Genomic DNA, 16,204 nt, shown 5'->3' with positions numbered 1-16,204 from the left:
TCTTATGAGGGGACGCTTCAGATGCAGTCCTGAGAGAGGACGTGGGGGATGAGAGCCGCTCGGATTCTCATCCGGGGCTGGAGAAGCCCCGAGTACTCCTGAGATGAGTACTCATGATGCAGAGGTGATGGCCAATAGTATGCTTCTGGATTCTCCATTGCTCGATCCTAAGAGGGCCAATGAGGGGATCCCGGAGGATGGTGGAAGCAGCATGCTTCCAGGAGTAGGAGAAGGCGAGAGGCTTCCTGAGGGAGGCGATGATAAACTGCCTGCGGAGACCCCTGCAGGTAAGCTTGTAGTGCCTTGTAGAAAGGTATCTTTCTGTTTGCTCTTAGTGTAATTAAGTAGCATGTTCTTCCTTTAGATTCCCAAGTCACGGGAAATACTGTAGGAACGATTGAAGAAGTGCCCAAGAGGGCAGTTGTTGTGGCGAGTACTTCCCTAGTCATATCGGAAAGTGACTTGCCAAGAGAGAAGGTGGAGCTAGCTTTCAAGCTGCTGGAGGTAACTAGTCGAATGCTTTGAGTACTTTTAGAGTAGATCGAGTAGTATACTGATCTTTTTGTTTTGCAGGAGGCACTGGGACGAAAGGGTGTCCAGTCGCCAGATGAGACAGAGCTGAATGCTCTCAAGGAGAGGGTAAAGACGCTCTCATCTGAGAAGACTGCGCTTGAGGAGAAGCTGAAAAAGCTTTCCCAATCTAAGAAAGGTTAGTCTTTAGCATTTGATATGCACTCGACTAGTAGATCCGCTTGGTGTTTATAAGATTTTCTTGTTAATCGAGTACACAGCTTGTGTCAAATCTTTAAAGATTCAGGAAAGCTTGGTACTGGATTTAAAGATTATTATGTACTGAAACGCAGATGAAATATAGAAACTTAAGAAGATCAAGGAGGACTCTAACCGTGTGGCAGCGACGGTGCTGCAACAGCTCAAGACTTTGTCAAAGTCTCGAGACTCGATGCAGCGTGAGCTCGTGGAGCTGAAAGAAGTCAGAGATGCCGCCCTGGAGGTAGCCGAGGCCATGGATATCTCAGTTAGAGATGGGGATGAGCCACTCACACTGGCGGGGAGGCTTCGCAAAGTTCCCGGAGCTTTTGAGAGGTTTGTTTCAACCATCACCCGCCAGTACGTGGGTCACGTACTTGGGTTGATGAAATCTTATTGGCCAACCACTCGTCTAGATGCTCTTGGACGAGGAGCCAAGGCTGATTGTACTGATGATCAGTTCCATCAGTATTTGGCGGAAACTTCCGGGGTGGCTGATCAGATTGTAGAAGCCTTGAGTAGAGCAGAGTCTCCTTAAGCTTTTCTTGTATTTGAGTTGGCGTGTGAGCCAGAAGTACTTTGAACAAATGCTGAATGTTTGTGTAGAGTCAAGTACTTGTTAGGATTGTGGAATCCCTTAATGTGTCGAGTAGTTGTACTCGTGGGTCCTGAGTGTAGGCAGCATCGGGCCCACTCAGTCATAATAGTAGATACGATGCATTGTATCCGTGGGTGCCTTAGGTGGCAACATATGCTGGAATCAAATCGAGCGTGTATGGTTCTGAATCATAACCATAGTGCTGACCGGTTAGGATTGAATCCCGCGGGATTAACCAAGTGGGAATAGCACTTAAAGGTGTGAGAAGCCATAGCTTAGTATGAGTTTCCTTTTTGGAGGAAAAATTTTCAATGAGCACGCGGCTAATATGAACTTTGTTGTCCAAATGGGGGAAGAACTCTTATTGAGTATTTAGGAGTTTTAAGAAGTTTCTCGATAGATAAGAAGACAGGAAGCTCTCGACAACTACTTAGATTACTAGGGGAGAACAGGAGTTCTTTTTGTATCTCAAGCAAGCGAGTAGTACCCGTCAAGTACTCGAGGCAAAAAGATTCTATAACGGAGATTCCCATAGTAAACTAAGTAAGCGGGAAACTTGTGTCAACTTATTTTAGAGTATCAAGAACTTATTTGTACTCCTTGAGGGGGTTTCGTAGTTGACCATTTAGGATAGACCTTATTTGGTTACCCAGATAGTATGCAGCTGTTTACGAAAATGGCCCAAACTACTCGATCGTATCGAGTAGTATGTCCTATTAATGGACTGGATTGATTTCTAGAATATGACTGTTAGGATTGAACTCCGTCGAGTTAACCAAAACATGAATATTCTAGAAACATCCCAAACTTACTCGAGCAGAGCGAGTAAGGTGTCCTACCTGAGGACTGGAGTAACTCTAAGGCAAATCTGTTAGGTACTAACCCCGTCGGGTTGTCCAAGATGAAGGTGCCGAAAGAGTATCCAAGACCTACTTGAGCCAGTGAGTAGGGTGTCCTTTAACCAAGGACTGGAGTAATCCTTAAGACAAAATTGTTAGGTACGAACCCCGTCGGGTTGCCCAAGACGTAAATGTCGAAGGGATATCCAAAACTTACTCTAGCAGGGCGAGTAAGGTGTCATTTTAACAAAGGACTGGAGTAATCCGTAAGACAGAACTGTTAGGTACGAACCCCGTCGGGTTGCCCAAGACGTAAATGTCTAAGGGATATCCAAAACTTACTCGAGCAGGGCGAGTAAGGTGTCCTTTTAACCAAGGACTGGAGTAACTCTTAGGGCAAATCTGTTAGGTACTAACCCCGTCGGGTTGTCCAAGATGAAGGTGCCGAAAGAGTATCCAAGACCTACTCGAGCTAGCGAGTAGGGTGTCCTTTAACCAAGGACTGGAGTAATCCTTAAGACAGAACTGTTAGGTACGAACCCCGTCGGGTTGCCCAAGATGTTAATGTCGAAGGGATATCTAAAACTTACTCGAGCAGGGCGAGTAAGGTGTCCTTTTAACCAAGGACTGGAGTAACTCTTAGGCCAAGTCTGTTAGGTACTAACCCCATCGGGTTGTCCAAGATGAAGGTGCCAAAAGAGTATCCAAGACCTACTCGAGCGGGGCGAGTAGGGTATCCTACCAGAGGACTAGAGTGTCTTTTAGGACAGAACTGTTAGGTATGAACCCCGTCGGGTTGCCCAAGACGTAAATGCCCGAAAAGCACTCGAGTATGAATCATAAAAACTACTTGATAGCTGCTCTAATGTTGAGCAAGACTTTCGAGATGGGGTATTGGTCGTGTGAGAGAGAGCCAAGTAGTCGATATAGGAGAAATCAACTTTATTTGGATTTGTCAAAATTACAATAACTGTAAAGTGACAGACTCTGACTCTTAAGACCTATCCCTTTCTCGTTGGACATGAGCAATGGTTTACATGACTGAATAAGACCTATTCGAAGAAGAAACTTAGTCGATATGATGGTCGACTAGTACCACTAGTCGATGCAGAGTTCGACTAGTACCACTAGTCAATGCAGAGGTCGACTAGATTTATTGGTGGTGTCTCCTTTAGGAGAGGTGCCCCAAGGGCCTTGCGGAGTGAGTCACACTGGAAGATCATGTGAGAGCTCTTTGGGTGGATAAAGCACTTGCGTAGCAGTACTTTGTTGATCCTATTTCCGCTCTGAGGCGATTCAGCTTGATGCTGGGTGCGTGGTTTACCCTGAGGACGGGTACTGGTGGTTGCCAGCTTGTACTTCTTGAAAGATGCGGAAGCCTTTGGCGGGATAAGGTAGTTGGAAGAAGGGCTGTATGCCTCGACTTCCTCCCATTCCTTTCTTCTTGAGATGATGATGTTGCGCGCATCGCGCCCAACATTGATCACACTGCGGAGGTCGCAGTTAGAGTAGTCGTAGTTGTCGCCTTGTTGTTCTTATAGGGTGTTAGCGAGGCGCTGACGCCTGAGCGCCCTCTTCTGGTTGAGCTGGCGACGACGTTCAGAATGTGTACCTCTAGACTCGATTTGTACACTAGATGTGATCCTTGTACAGAAAAAGGGAAGATAAGAATCTAACAAGATGATGATCATTTTTCTTTAGAAACTTGTTGGAAGTTCCTTTTTAGATGCGGCCATCATCCGGAGCTGACTTCCATCGTGACTTGCTGATCATCATTTTAACAGCCAGGTTACAACAGGTACAATCAAGCTATTAATTCAGCACATGAATGGGCCCCAAAGTCCCCAACATTGTTGTCAAAGAAAGCCTGAATATAGAACCATGATAGTAAGTACTAGTAGCTTTTACTGCAGTCTGCAGTTGATCGATCAAGGCATCATTCATCCAATTTCCTTCTGCTTTTCAGCAATGGCATTCACACACCAATCCATGCATTAATCTAACGTGAATCACATCATGGCGTCTCAAAACCAAAACGGCCATACCTGCCATACAGAATGTTTCATGCATGCTAAATAGCGGCTTTCCCAAGCTCTCCCCCTCGCCTTCTCATTTCCACAAATTGTTGGACGCCAAGCAAAGCAGGTGAAGATCCACACACACACACAAACAACGGTTTCGACGAGATGGCCGGCCAGATCACATGGCGACGTTCCAGACGGCCCCTTCGCCCTCGCCGCAGGCCTTGTGGATGTGCCGCATCCTGTCCACCGACTTGCAGACGCCGCTGCAGGACCAGTCGAAGGACGCCACGCACACGTTCCCGGCTCGCTTCTTCCACTCGCAATCTGCACGCCCATCGGACGAAAGAGGAGAGAAGAAGATGCCGTTACAGCAAAAATCTGGCTGCTGCTGGCTGATCGTTGCTGGGTGGGTTCAAGAATCAAGAAGAGCTTGGGAGAGATGACCTGGCGGCGTGGCGCAGCACATGCTCCGGTCGTCGACGTGCTCGACCTCGAGCCCGATCAGCCACGCGCCGAGCGAGACGTCCTCGTTGGCGAACCTGTGCAGGATCGGCCTGGAGATCGAGCTCCGGCGAGCACGTCAGGCACGGAGGGCAAGGGAGAGCACGATGCAAGATTGCGGTTCGAGCTTACTGGTTGATGGAGATGTAGGCGGCGAGGTCCTTGGAGATGGCGTAGATCTGGCCGGTGGCGTGGCGGAAGTACTTGTTGCCCTCGTCCCCGAACTTCCAGTACTCTGGCTCGTGGTACTTCACTCCCCTGCAACAGAAACAAACAAATACAGGTCAAGTCAAACTCCACAGAGCCGGCCGTACTGATCAATGATCATGAGTGCAAGTAGTAAAAAGAAGAAAAAAAAACAGATGCAGCTTCTCTGATCCTAGCTACACGGCAGGAGGTTCTGCTCACTTTTGAGAAAGAACAGGGCCGGACTTCATGCAGCCGACGTACACCCTCGGCCGCGTCCTGTGCTTCGCCAGCCTGCTCGACAGCATCCCTGCAGTTCAGTTCAATCCAAAAAATTTGTCACGACTACTGCCCCTGGCCAAAATGAAAATTTTGCTACAAAAAGACGGCGCAGCGCGTACCGAGGTTGAGGTGGACGTCGTCGTCGACCTTGACGTAGAAGTCGGCGTCCCAGGTGGCGACGGCGGTGGTGAAGTAGATCCTGGTCTTGGAGGACAGCTCGTGGTAGCCCTCGGCGTGGTCCAGCCGCAGGAAGTCCCGGGTCTCCGCCTCCTCCGCGTCCAGCGCGCGGTCCAGCGCCCCGCCGCCCCGCGCGCCGCTGTGCCCGATCACGAACCGGATCACGATCCCCTTCTCCGTCTCCAGCTTCCTCAGCTTCTCCCCTGCGCCGCCGTCACGTCGTCGCGCGTGTCAGGCTGACAGGCTTGGTGTGCGTGCGCGTGGTGTTGGTGGTCAGGACATGATGCATGCGTACTACCTCTGGGGACCCAGGTGTCGCGGAGCGAGTCGCGCCGCTTCCTGCTGGTGAAGGCCGTGTTGATGCCGATCACGACGAAGGCCTTCTGGGGCGGCTTGGATGCCACGGCCGTGCCGCCGCCGCCGCCGCCGCTCCTCGCGCTCTCCACGGCGAGCTCCATCTCCAGGGTGGACACCGCCATGTCCAGCGACCTGCGCAGTTCACCAAAACACCCAACAAAGCATGATCCACCGTTGCATGAGTTTCTTAAAAGACAAAAGGCATGCAGCGATGCACACGCATGTGCTTGATGGCATGTCAAACAGTTGCAGTGTTCGATTCGAGGCGGGGAATGCTTACTGGATTGCCTGATGAGTCCTCGACACCTCGTTCAGGAGATCCTTGGGATGGCTCTCCCCTAGTTTCTGACCATGCGATTCAGAGTTCGATCAGATGCAAAGGTTGCCGAAACACAACTGCATGCGAGATGAACATGCAAAGAGTAACCATGCAACGCTCAGTGACAGCACACTCAGTCACTCACACGCTTGTTGTTGCCGCCACAGCCAGACACACGAACGCCCTCCTTGCCGCCGCCGCCGCCGTCCCCGCCCGCGTCCGCCGCCGACGCCGGCATCCGCGCCACACTGCCGCTGAGCAGCAGCCCCGCGATGAAGCTCACGACGCACAGCGCCGCGACGGCCTTCCTCGACAGCGGCGCCCTCGCCCGCAGCGCCTTCGTCTTCTCCAGCTGCGGCTGCCGCTCCGTCAGCGCCTGCTCCAAATTCCAACCAGCATACAGTGAAAAAAAAGGCATCACGTCATTGGAGCCGCCGCAGAAACCTCTCAGGCTCGCTCATCGACCTCGTCGACGGCGACATTGTGCGGCGGCGTACGCACCATCATTGCAGCAGGAGGTAGGCGACCTCCGCTCGAGATCGCGTAGCAGGTAGGCCGCTACGGCTACGAGTACGAGCACGCCGCACCAGGTGGCTCGGACTACGCCTGAATGGAGGCCAGGGCAGGAGGATTTATGTGCCGGGGCGCGAGCAAAGCGCCGGCTATCTGCCCGGGCCGCCGCCTGCGCCGCGCGAGGGTTCGGTTCGGGGAGCTGTTTCGTGTGAGGCGTCTCACGCCGACCGTGTGAGGGGATCGCGGCGCGGGAGCGCCGGGAACCGTCGATCTCTGGCGGGGAGACGGGACGGGCCAATCATGAGCTGGGCTGGCTGGACAGGGGCGCGGAGATGGGAGGGAACGGATGCTCTTTTCAGTTGCTTTTGCAGCTGTGCAGCTCCCTCAAATCTTTCGGCCGGGAATTCAGGGCCGGTATTTTTACGGTTGCAGGTCTGAACAAGCAAAGCCAGCTGATGGCAGTTTACTGATTTCACGCGAAGTTTCACTGAACTGAAGCCATGGCACTTGATTCACCTACAAGTAAATGACGTAGTAGTAAGCAAGGTGCTGCTGAGCCAGAGCTATGTTTACAGATGAAACGCATGGGCAGAATTTTAGCCATCATTTACTACCTTGAACAAGATCATTTGCAGCTAACATCTAGTGATGAGGATTTGCGAATTAATTGCGTATTCCTGGTAAGATAGTAGCTACGACTTGACAACCATAGGCTTCAACATTGCGTAACACTGGAATACAGGCCATGCCCTGACGCTGATACACGCTGTCACAACAGGAAAAAAGGATCCATGCGATGACTAACCAAAGCTCCAGCCTCAACTTCAATTATCGATCCCCAGTACCTCAGCAGCAGGCAATTCTCACTCAAACATATATATATATATATATATATATATATATATATATATATATATATATATATATATATATATATATATATATACTTTTCATCAATGGACGAAGAATCAAACATACAAATATCAAGCAATGTGACCTGCCACTAGATTCATGCCTTCAACATATACTTCTCTTGTTGAAAGATTCCATTGTCAGGTTAGCAGTAAAAGCTGGTATGGAGTTCATCCTCCTTATGAAAACGTCGACCTGAAAAGTATGGTACTATGGTTAGATCTGCTGCAGCAGTAAATTCCAGTTTCAACTCAATACACATCTAAAACAGTTTTGGACCTTGCTGTTCTAACATTTTTTTCTCGAACACGTAGGAGGGCTGTGCATCAATATATTAAGAAGAAAAGGTGGGGGAACTCCTAAAAGAAGGGTTAATTGGAAGCATACCATTGCAACTTTTAAGAGTTGGAGAAACGCTACTACAATTTTTAATATTGGAGATATGCTACTTCCATACGTCTTTCAACATCTTGGGGCCCACTCGCAGAGTACGTATACCTCTGAATTTTTCGTATAGATCGTATTGCCCTTCTGTAGTACGTCGTTCATCCCATCAGATCGCCTGCACCGCTGTACGTCGCGTGAATTGCCCTAGAGTGCCGCCGCCGGTCGACCGAACTGCAGGCCGCCGCCGCCGGAGACCCCTGCCGCGCAGACGCCTGAGCTCCTTGGTGATCCGGTGCAAAGCAATCCTAGAAGTTGTCCTTGGCCTGCGTGGCTGGCTGTGGGATCCGGTGCAAAGCAATTTGCGGTTGCTGTGACCGCGCGGCAGGGCCTCTGCGCCCGCGCGGTAGCGGCCTGCGCCCGGCAGTGCCCTGCGCCCGAGCGGCAGGGGCGCCCTGCGATTCAGTCAACCGGCGGCGGCACCCTAGAGCAATTCACGCGACGGTACAGCAGTGCAGGCGATCTGATGAGATGAATGACGTACTACAGAAGGGCAATATGGTCCATACGGAAAAGTCAGAGAGATACGTACTCTGCGGGTGGGCCCAAGGTGTTGAAAGAAGTATGGAAGTAGCATATCTCTAATATTAGAAGTTGTAGTAGTATTTCTCCAACTCTTAAAAGTTGCAATGGTATGCTTCCAATTAACCTGAAGACGAAAAGAGAGACCAGACCAGACAAACTTAACCCGCTGGTGGTAGCTGGTGGTACTATAGCGACGAGGTAAGAAACCCCTCAAGCCCCAGCAAAAGACCACTGCAGAAGGTCATCCTCTATGGCAGAAAGGACCTTAAGCAAACTAGGAGAAATCCCGTCAAACACGCAGTGATTACGATGGTTCCAAATAGACCAGGCCCCTAGGATGACAAGAGAGTTTAACCCTTTTCGGACCATCCCCTCAACTCTTCCAACTGCTCCCCACCATCAATCATCAAAGATAAGTTATCCAGCCCTTGCTGTTCTAAAAATGCCAATTATAAGTGTATGGAGTGGTTAGGTAAAATTCTTAACAAATCTGTTTATCTCAAAACTGCTTATGGGAAAACTCCAATATTAGGAATATTTGCGTTCCTGTACTCAACAAACCAATTAGACAATTAACTCAAGTGCAATGCTCAATACTTTAAAGCAAATGCAAACTTATCGATCACCTAAATTAGTCTATGGCAGCCCAATTCAAGTATCAGAACTTCAGAAGCTTGAAGAAGCTGTATTTTGACTTCCAATTCAAACACATGCAAACTCAAGAATCAAACTCCAAAGAAAACAAAATATATAGTTCCAAGGTCGATTCAGGACTTTGAACCACTAGGATGCATGAATGTTTGCTAGTAAAATGAAGTAAATTAGCTTAATACCTGCTGAGCAATTTCTTGTTGAGACGTGTAGTCGTTCACCTGTATTTATAAGTAACGTCAAATATGTTGCATCAAAATATATGAAAGACCATTTCAATAGTGTGATAGTATTACCACAATATTAGTGCTTCCTGATTCATAGTTAAACTCAAGCTTTTCATCATCACTTTGGGCATAAACTGATTGCAGAATAAAGCGTGTTACAGGGATCCCATTTGACTGCTGCTGATCGTTCATCACTATCTAAAACCATGAAACGCAGAAAGGTTATGCCAAGTTACCATTTATGTTTGAACAACTGGACAGCGTTAGAAGCATGTAAGAGATTTTTTAAAAAATATATATATATATATAGTGGCAGAAAGATATTGAACATGAGCATATATATGATGTTCACTGAAACATCACATATGCAAAACAGAGAGGGAGGTAGATTAGCAAAAAGCAAACCTCATATGATGTCTGCTACATTATCATTACCTTGTACCCGAAAAGTGAGCAGCAGGCTTTCCGGAAGACCGAGATTCTCTCGGCAAAAACTGCCTTGTATCTGTTTTGAACGAAGTATAACATTATATCCAACAAAATGTGCAGAAAAGTCAAGAAGATAAATAGTAAGTTACATACCTTTCTTCGCGTTTTTCAAGTGTGGCAATTTGATTCTTAAGTTGTGCTAACTTTTCAGCAATATTTACATCTACCATAGTCCCAGCATCTGCATGTCAATGTTCTATTTATAAGTGCACCCAAAGAAAACTAACAAGTAATTGACCATAAAAGTTACAAACTATCCAAATATTGTTCACTCAATAATGTACAGAGTCAACTACTCCAAAAACAAACCATGAATCAAATATATTTTAGGAGTAGCCAGAAGAACTCATGAAAGAAACTGTATACCAGTTATTACATATGACAATAAGTGAAAATAGAAATATCCATAGGGTATAGCTCTTTAGCAACAACATCCAAACCATGAACAGTAGAAATGATGAGGCTGCATACCAGTTTGTCCGTTCAGTTCTTCGACTGCTTGCAGCCTCTCTTTAGTTTTCTTTAGTTCCGCTTGTAGCGCTTCTATTGTCTGCTTGGCTTCATTGTCAACTGCAAGAGTATTTACCATGCGCAGTACTTTTGAGCTCGAGGTAGAGTAATCTCCATGACCTAACTGTCAAATATGACAAGAGTTTTCAAGCTAGCAGAAGCATGGCACACAGAAGAGAATGTTGCAAGTTAAATTAGTATTCTTCACACTTACGTATCAAAATAATTGCATGGTCAGATATCTAGATTTTTAAAGATGCCACATCTATTTATGTGCTGAGTTTCACAAGATAACACCAGTAAAACAACATATAATCTTGAAACATCAATGGAACAGACATCTACAGGGTAAAACCAAGTTTCATTACAAGCTGAACGGCACATCACTTCTTAGCTCTCCTGCTTCAGTTCATAAACCGGGCAGCAGAAATCCCCGTACTTAGTGGTTCAGGCATGTAATCGATATGATAAGAAAGATAGGCATGCTCACCAAATCATTGTACTAGCAGGAAGAAAGCATGGGTATTCTAGCCCTAAATGTGCATAGAGTGGAAGTCAAGGAAAGGAAAATTTTAACAGTCACATTACAACTGGCATAGCCGAACAAGTGTGTTCTTGAGTCAAACAACCAGCAGAATGGCTTTGTTGTAACACGGTTGTGTGAAACAGTCATACATGAAGCAAATTCCTTATTTTAAATTGGTCAGAAAAACTGGCATAGCAGACACTGTTTATTATCTCCATTTTCTTCTTAAGTATGTGCATGTGTGCTAGGAATCCATCAGAAAGACTTTGTTGTAGCATGACTGTGCAAAAATGTTGTACATGAAGCAACTTCCTTATTTTAAATTTGCCAGACAATAACAGTCATTCCCTCTTAATGACCTCTACAATGTCTCACCCTTCCCTCGTACTGGAGGGAGCCACTCGTACTGTCCCTGATTTAAAAAGTTGCGGGCTCAAAGGTTTTTGCTAGTCTGCCCAGCACCAAAATCCAATTCTGTGGCATCTGAGACATTTAAACAGTATACACCAATTTTTTTGACGAGTCGGTTAAAAGAGACCTTAAAGATTGGGATATCTCTGAGGAGTTAGCTTTGGATAGGACTGCTTGGAGACTAGCTATCAACGTGCCTGAACCATGACCTTTGTGTCTTTTGGGTTTCATCTCTAGCCTACCCCAACTCGCTTGGGACAAAAGGCTATGTTGTTGTTGTTGTTGTTGATGTTGTAACTACGATGAGGCATACGTGAGGTTGTCCATTTTTCTAAAACTGTTGCAAATAACAGATTAGGAACATCAAGGCACCAATTTAAGGGGTGATTTCAAATATCCTTACCTTGGACTCTAGTAAAGCCACCTGTGAGCGTAGTTGATCTCCCTCTCGCTCCAAAGATTTCACTTTCCTTGCTTCAAGGCTTAATCTTTCATTCATTATGCTGAGCTCAGCGTCTTTATGACTAATCTGTTCTTTCTGCTCGTGCATAGTGCTCTCTAGCTCTCTTATCATTTTTTCCATTCCAGATTGATCTGACTCCATAGCATGTTCCTTTCTCAACTTGTCTCTTTCCTCACTGATCGCAGCAAGCTGACACAAAAGAAACAGGCCAGAAAGAGCAGGAGTCTAAGTGTTTATTCTTGGCATATGAAAAAATGGACTTTCAAACCACATGTGAACTGGGTACATAGGGATAAAAACAGAAAATGAACAATTACTAGTACAACAGATAGCAACACTGGTACCTTAAGCTCAAGCCGCTTGACCTCCTTGGCAGCACTTTCAGCCCTCTCTTTAGCAAGGGTGGCTTCACCTTCTGCACGTTGCTTGCTGAGATCAGAAAATTCCAGCGCAACCTCTAGTTCTTTCAACCGTGATGTTACTTCACCAACTTTGTTCAAATTTATCAATGCTTGCCTGTTAATCATTCAGATGACCACATAAATTTTACATGACGAAAATATGACTAGACGAGTGAGGAAACTACAACAATAGCCTTTCATGCAAGCTTTATGCAAAATATATGTTAATATGTGTTTTACATAAGAAGAAAATATACTACTCTGGATAGATTAAATGGCAATGAAATCAAAGATAAATAGGTTATGCGCACTTTTGTAGATCTGCAAACTTTTCAGGTATGTCGGCATAAGAAGACACATCAGGTATGTTGCTGAGCAGCTCTGTACAAGATGCTAATTCAAGCTCCAACTTATGCGCTTTGGCTTCGATTTCCTGAAGCTTTGATAATTCCTGTTCTGCTCTTTCCCTGCGCCCCTGCTCCTCCAATAGCTTTTCTTTCAGCAGCTCAACATTTGTGTGGGAAGATTTTAACCTTCTAGCTTCATGTACTTCCTTTTCCTACGCATATATAATCATATGGGTTAAAGTGAGGTTTAGGAACTTGCATAGTGGGTTAAAATTGAGAGATATAGGCATCAATAAAAAAATTAAGAACCACCTCATCATGCAAAACTGATACAACATCTGTAACAAAATTTAAGAAAGCACTGCATTCTGTAACAAACTGAGAGTGCTTTGATAAATATAATTATTCACTTGCTCAGTTTTTTCCTATTTCTGCATGACAACTTTGAGAACATCTATCCTATCTGTCAGTTTCCTTTGCACTTTGGATGTTTTCTTTGTCTCGCCAATCAGGTTTTTATGCTTAATGTGAAGACTTCAACATTGGATGATTTAACTAGCGGCATCTGTTACCCCTTGAGACAGTACTGTATTTACATTTTGTATTGAATGGAAAAATTAGAAATTACGGATAGGAGAAAAAACGTGACCAAGCTGTGCTAATATAGAACTTCCAACGTATAGGTAACATATCTGGACTGCCCTGCAGCTTCGAGAACCAATAGGACAGTAAACATCCTCCCTTGAGATAAACATATATCATGATCAAGTATGGTTATATAACATGTTGGAATAACAATGATAACCTGAGAACTTATCTTCCAGCCAGAAATTACTGGATTTCTAGCCGATATATATTGATAGAAGTATTTCACAAACAAACTTTCATAAGACATCTACATGGCATAGACCATCTACCATCAAGGAGATATAGATTTGATAAATGCTTACATAATTCCGGAGCTCCTCTTGCAAAAGCTTGATCAACTTCTGGTCATCTGTTGGGACATGATGATCAGGTAAAGCACTGGAATTCAATAGCTTGAGCTCCATATCATTCTTTTCACGAAGACACTGACCAAGACCATATAAAATAAAAATTAGTGTCTGGAACCAAATTGAAGAACCAATAGATGTGAGTCGGTAAGTGTGGAAATTATGGTGAGGGTCCCATTCTCAGAAGGGGCAAGAACGAGAAATGCAATTATGCAACAGACAATAGAATCATGTAAATCAGATCAATACTGACCTCATCAAGTTGCTTTTTCAACTCCACCAACTGCTCATTTAACAACTTTGCTTCACCCTCGTAGTTTTCTGACCTAAGTCTTGTTTTCTCAAGCTATCCCAAAGGTTTAAAATAGATAAGTCAACAAGCAACCACAGTTGGATATTTGAAAGAGTCTAATAATATGAACCTCAGCATTAAGTTTGGAAGCAGATAAGCTTAGGTCTTCTTTCGTATATGACAGTTCCTTCTTAAGGGTTTTCTTCTCCCTTTCTGAACTTTCAGATAATCGCTGCAAATTCCCTTCCAAGTCTTTTATCAAATCCTTTGCTGATGATGCTGATGATTCTGCGCTGATCCTAGAATCAGTCTCTTTATTGAGTTGTACCTACATTACCATGAAGTGTGCCACTATTCATGTCCATTTATAAAAAATAAAGATATGATAGGACATGAAGTGTAGATCAAATGTGGTCATAAACACTGATTCATAGATTCGTCATAGATTGCTACCATGGCATTCCGTAATAGAACACCCATTTCCATGCCCCCGCCCCACCCAATGAAGGGAGGAGAAGAAAACACTGACTGAAATCAACCGCCAGTGAACAGGAAAATGACGATGGTTGCATCAACTCAGTGTGATGTCAATGCTACATATGATGCAATGGTAAATATAAAACCAATCATGGGCACCAATATTGCACTGAAGTTCCTTACAAGAAACACAGCAGTGCGATAAATGAAAAGATGCATATCATGCGCAAAAGGGTAAGAAGATTTATACCTCAAGTTCATTTATTTTCTTTACTTGATTGCGAAACCGCTCCTGATTGTCAGCCAACTCCTTTAGCAGCCGTTCCTGTAATGCACTCTCCCGCCCTTTTGTTGCTGCCAGTTCTTGCTCCACATAGTTTAGCTTATCGAGGAACTGCATCCTTTCATCCTCTACAGCATTAAGTTATAGTTTGTTGATTTCGTTTGTAAGTATAAGATTCAGTGGCTTGTAACAAAATAATGCTAACATCTGAATCCAGGTTGCTTATAACAAAATGAAACATCAACTATTGCTCTATTAGTTTTCCCTGGTTCGTATGTCCCAGGGGTGAGAAACGGCTAAATGAAATTAACCATGCTCACCCAGTACGCTTAAGAAAACAACTAATGATAAAATCACAGTAAACCAAAGCATACCACTCCTGGATAATTGCTCCTCCAAAGCATCAATTTTTGTTTGATACTCCTGAACTTGCTTCTCTGCAGTGTCCAATGCCACCATGAACTCTGATTTCACCTTCCAGATCATTATGTAAACCAACTTTAATGACATATTTGGTAGTATAAGGGCGGCAAAAGGCAGCCCGCAGACGCTGCAACGAAATGCTCCCCAGGTTCAATGAGCTAAACCAGGGCAGTACAAGGGTCGAAGCGATCTCACCATCTGGCGGCAGTGGTACGTGCAGACCATGTCGTCGAACGGGTCCCCGGGGGCACCCGCGGGCACGAGGGCGGTGGGGCGGTCGTAGAGAACCAAGCGGCGGTCGGAAACTGGACTCCGGCCGGCCGCGCTCGAGCCGCCGCCGGACATGACAGCGACGAGGTCAGCATCGGCGTCGGCTTCGGGGTCCGCGCGGCGCTTCCGCTGTGGTGGCGTGCGGAGAATCATCTCGCCGCCTTCGCAGTGGTTCTCGCCTCCTCCCCGGGGTTCTGGAAGCTTCGTTCCTAGGGTTCTGAACTGGAGCCGAGGGGGGCGATAGGAGTGGGGGGAGCGGGGAACCGGGGATGAAGGCGGCGGTAGGTCGCCCTAGGCACGAAAAACCGAAAACCGAGGACCGAACCGAAAAAACCGAGAACCGGAGCCGAACCGAACTGAAACTGAGAATTTCGGTTCCTGATTCTCAGGAACCGAAAATACTCGGTTCGGTTTCGGTTCCAAAATCTGTTAACCGAAGAACCGAACACATCACACATTCAGCCCATAAACCTATTAGATGGCCCAAGGCCCAAACAAAACCCTAGCTCCACTACCCAGCAGCCCCACCACCGCCCCAACAGCCCCCATTCCCCCCAACCCACCCCCACGGCCGCCGCCTGCCTGGCGCCGCCGCGCAGGGCCCTCCCAGACCGCCACCGAGGCCCCTTCTCGGCCTCCGCTGCGTCCCCTCTCCGTCCCGGGCCTCCACCTCGCCGGCTCGCCCTCCCCGGCCACCGCCGCTGCCCGCCTGCCCCTCCTCGTCCCCGGCCTGCGGCCTCCGCCTCGCCCTCCCCGCCCGCCGCCGCGGCACCTTCCCAGGGTGCAGTCTCCGCTGCGGCGGCTGCAGGAGCCGCCTCTTCTTTCTTCTCCTCGACGGCTGCCGGAGCCTCTTCCTTCTCGCTAGCCGGCGCTTCAGCAACGGCGGCGGCGACGACCGGATCCCGCCTCGCCCTCCCCGCCCGCCACCGCGGCACCTCCCTGACCACTGCCGCGGCCCCGCCCTCCCCAGCGGCCTCCAGCAGAGCATGCGGCC

The 16,204-nt window shown here is 46.9% G+C and overlaps 2 protein-coding genes across 2 annotated transcripts; both read right to left on the bottom strand.

Moving 5' to 3' along the window:
- Positions 1-4,164: 4,164 nt before the first annotated feature.
- On the bottom strand, positions 4,165-7,446 carry LOC120673661 (probable beta-1,3-galactosyltransferase 8). The gene is made up of 8 exons (XM_039954611.1): positions 6,197-7,446; positions 6,013-6,077; positions 5,674-5,864; positions 5,318-5,578; positions 5,139-5,226; positions 4,863-4,988; positions 4,674-4,783; positions 4,165-4,553 (listed from the first exon to the last, which is right to left on the bottom strand). The coding sequence occupies exons 1-8, from the start codon at positions 6,467-6,469 to the stop codon at positions 4,405-4,407; spliced, it is 1,263 nt and encodes a 420-aa protein (XP_039810545.1). The 5' UTR covers positions 6,470-7,446; the 3' UTR covers positions 4,165-4,404.
- A 38-nt stretch (positions 7,447-7,484) lies between these two features.
- LOC120673660 (mitotic spindle checkpoint protein MAD1-like) lies at positions 7,485-15,465 on the bottom strand. Its single transcript, XM_039954610.1, has 15 exons — positions 15,136-15,465; positions 14,892-14,991; positions 14,485-14,645; positions 13,888-14,085; positions 13,719-13,811; positions 13,421-13,543; positions 12,435-12,682; positions 12,067-12,238; positions 11,663-11,911; positions 10,284-10,446; positions 9,906-9,993; positions 9,759-9,828; positions 9,393-9,521; positions 9,279-9,317; positions 7,485-7,671 (listed from the first exon to the last, which is right to left on the bottom strand). Exons 1-15 carry the CDS (start codon positions 15,361-15,363, stop codon positions 7,582-7,584), a joined length of 2,151 nt encoding a protein of 716 aa, XP_039810544.1. The 5' UTR covers positions 15,364-15,465; the 3' UTR covers positions 7,485-7,581.
- Between the last annotated feature and the right edge of the window lie 739 nt (positions 15,466-16,204).

This window comes from Panicum virgatum, chromosome 5N (assembly GCF_016808335.1).
Source record: "Panicum virgatum strain AP13 chromosome 5N, P.virgatum_v5, whole genome shotgun sequence".
NCBI classification, from domain to species: domain Eukaryota; kingdom Viridiplantae; phylum Streptophyta; class Magnoliopsida; order Poales; family Poaceae; genus Panicum; species Panicum virgatum.
This window is presented reverse-complemented; position numbering and strand designations above follow the sequence as displayed.

Excerpts from the sequence above, each read along its gene's own strand:
- LOC120673660 (XM_039954610.1), bottom strand. The coding sequence starts at position 15,363 with ATGATTCTCCGCACGCCACCACAGCGGAAGCGCCGCGCGGACCCCGAA. Across the intron at positions 14,086-14,484 it reads AGAAAATAAATGAACTTGAG|GTACAACTCAATAAAGAGAC; the intron begins GTATAAATCTTC and ends ATGGTAATGTAG. Across the intron at positions 9,829-9,905 it reads CTTGAAAAACGCGAAGAAAG|ATACAAGGCAGTTTTTGCCG; the intron begins GTATGTAACTTA and ends CGTTCAAAACAG.
- LOC120673661 (XM_039954611.1), bottom strand. The coding sequence starts at position 6,469 with ATGCCTTTTTTTTCACTGTATGCTGGTTGGAATTTGGAGCAGGCGCTG. Across the intron at positions 5,227-5,317 it reads CGACGTCCACCTCAACCTCG|GGATGCTGTCGAGCAGGCTG; the intron begins GTACGCGCTGCG and ends ACTGAACTGCAG. Across the intron at positions 4,989-5,138 it reads GGCCCTGTTCTTTCTCAAAA|GGGAGTGAAGTACCACGAGC; the intron begins GTGAGCAGAACC and ends TTTCTGTTGCAG.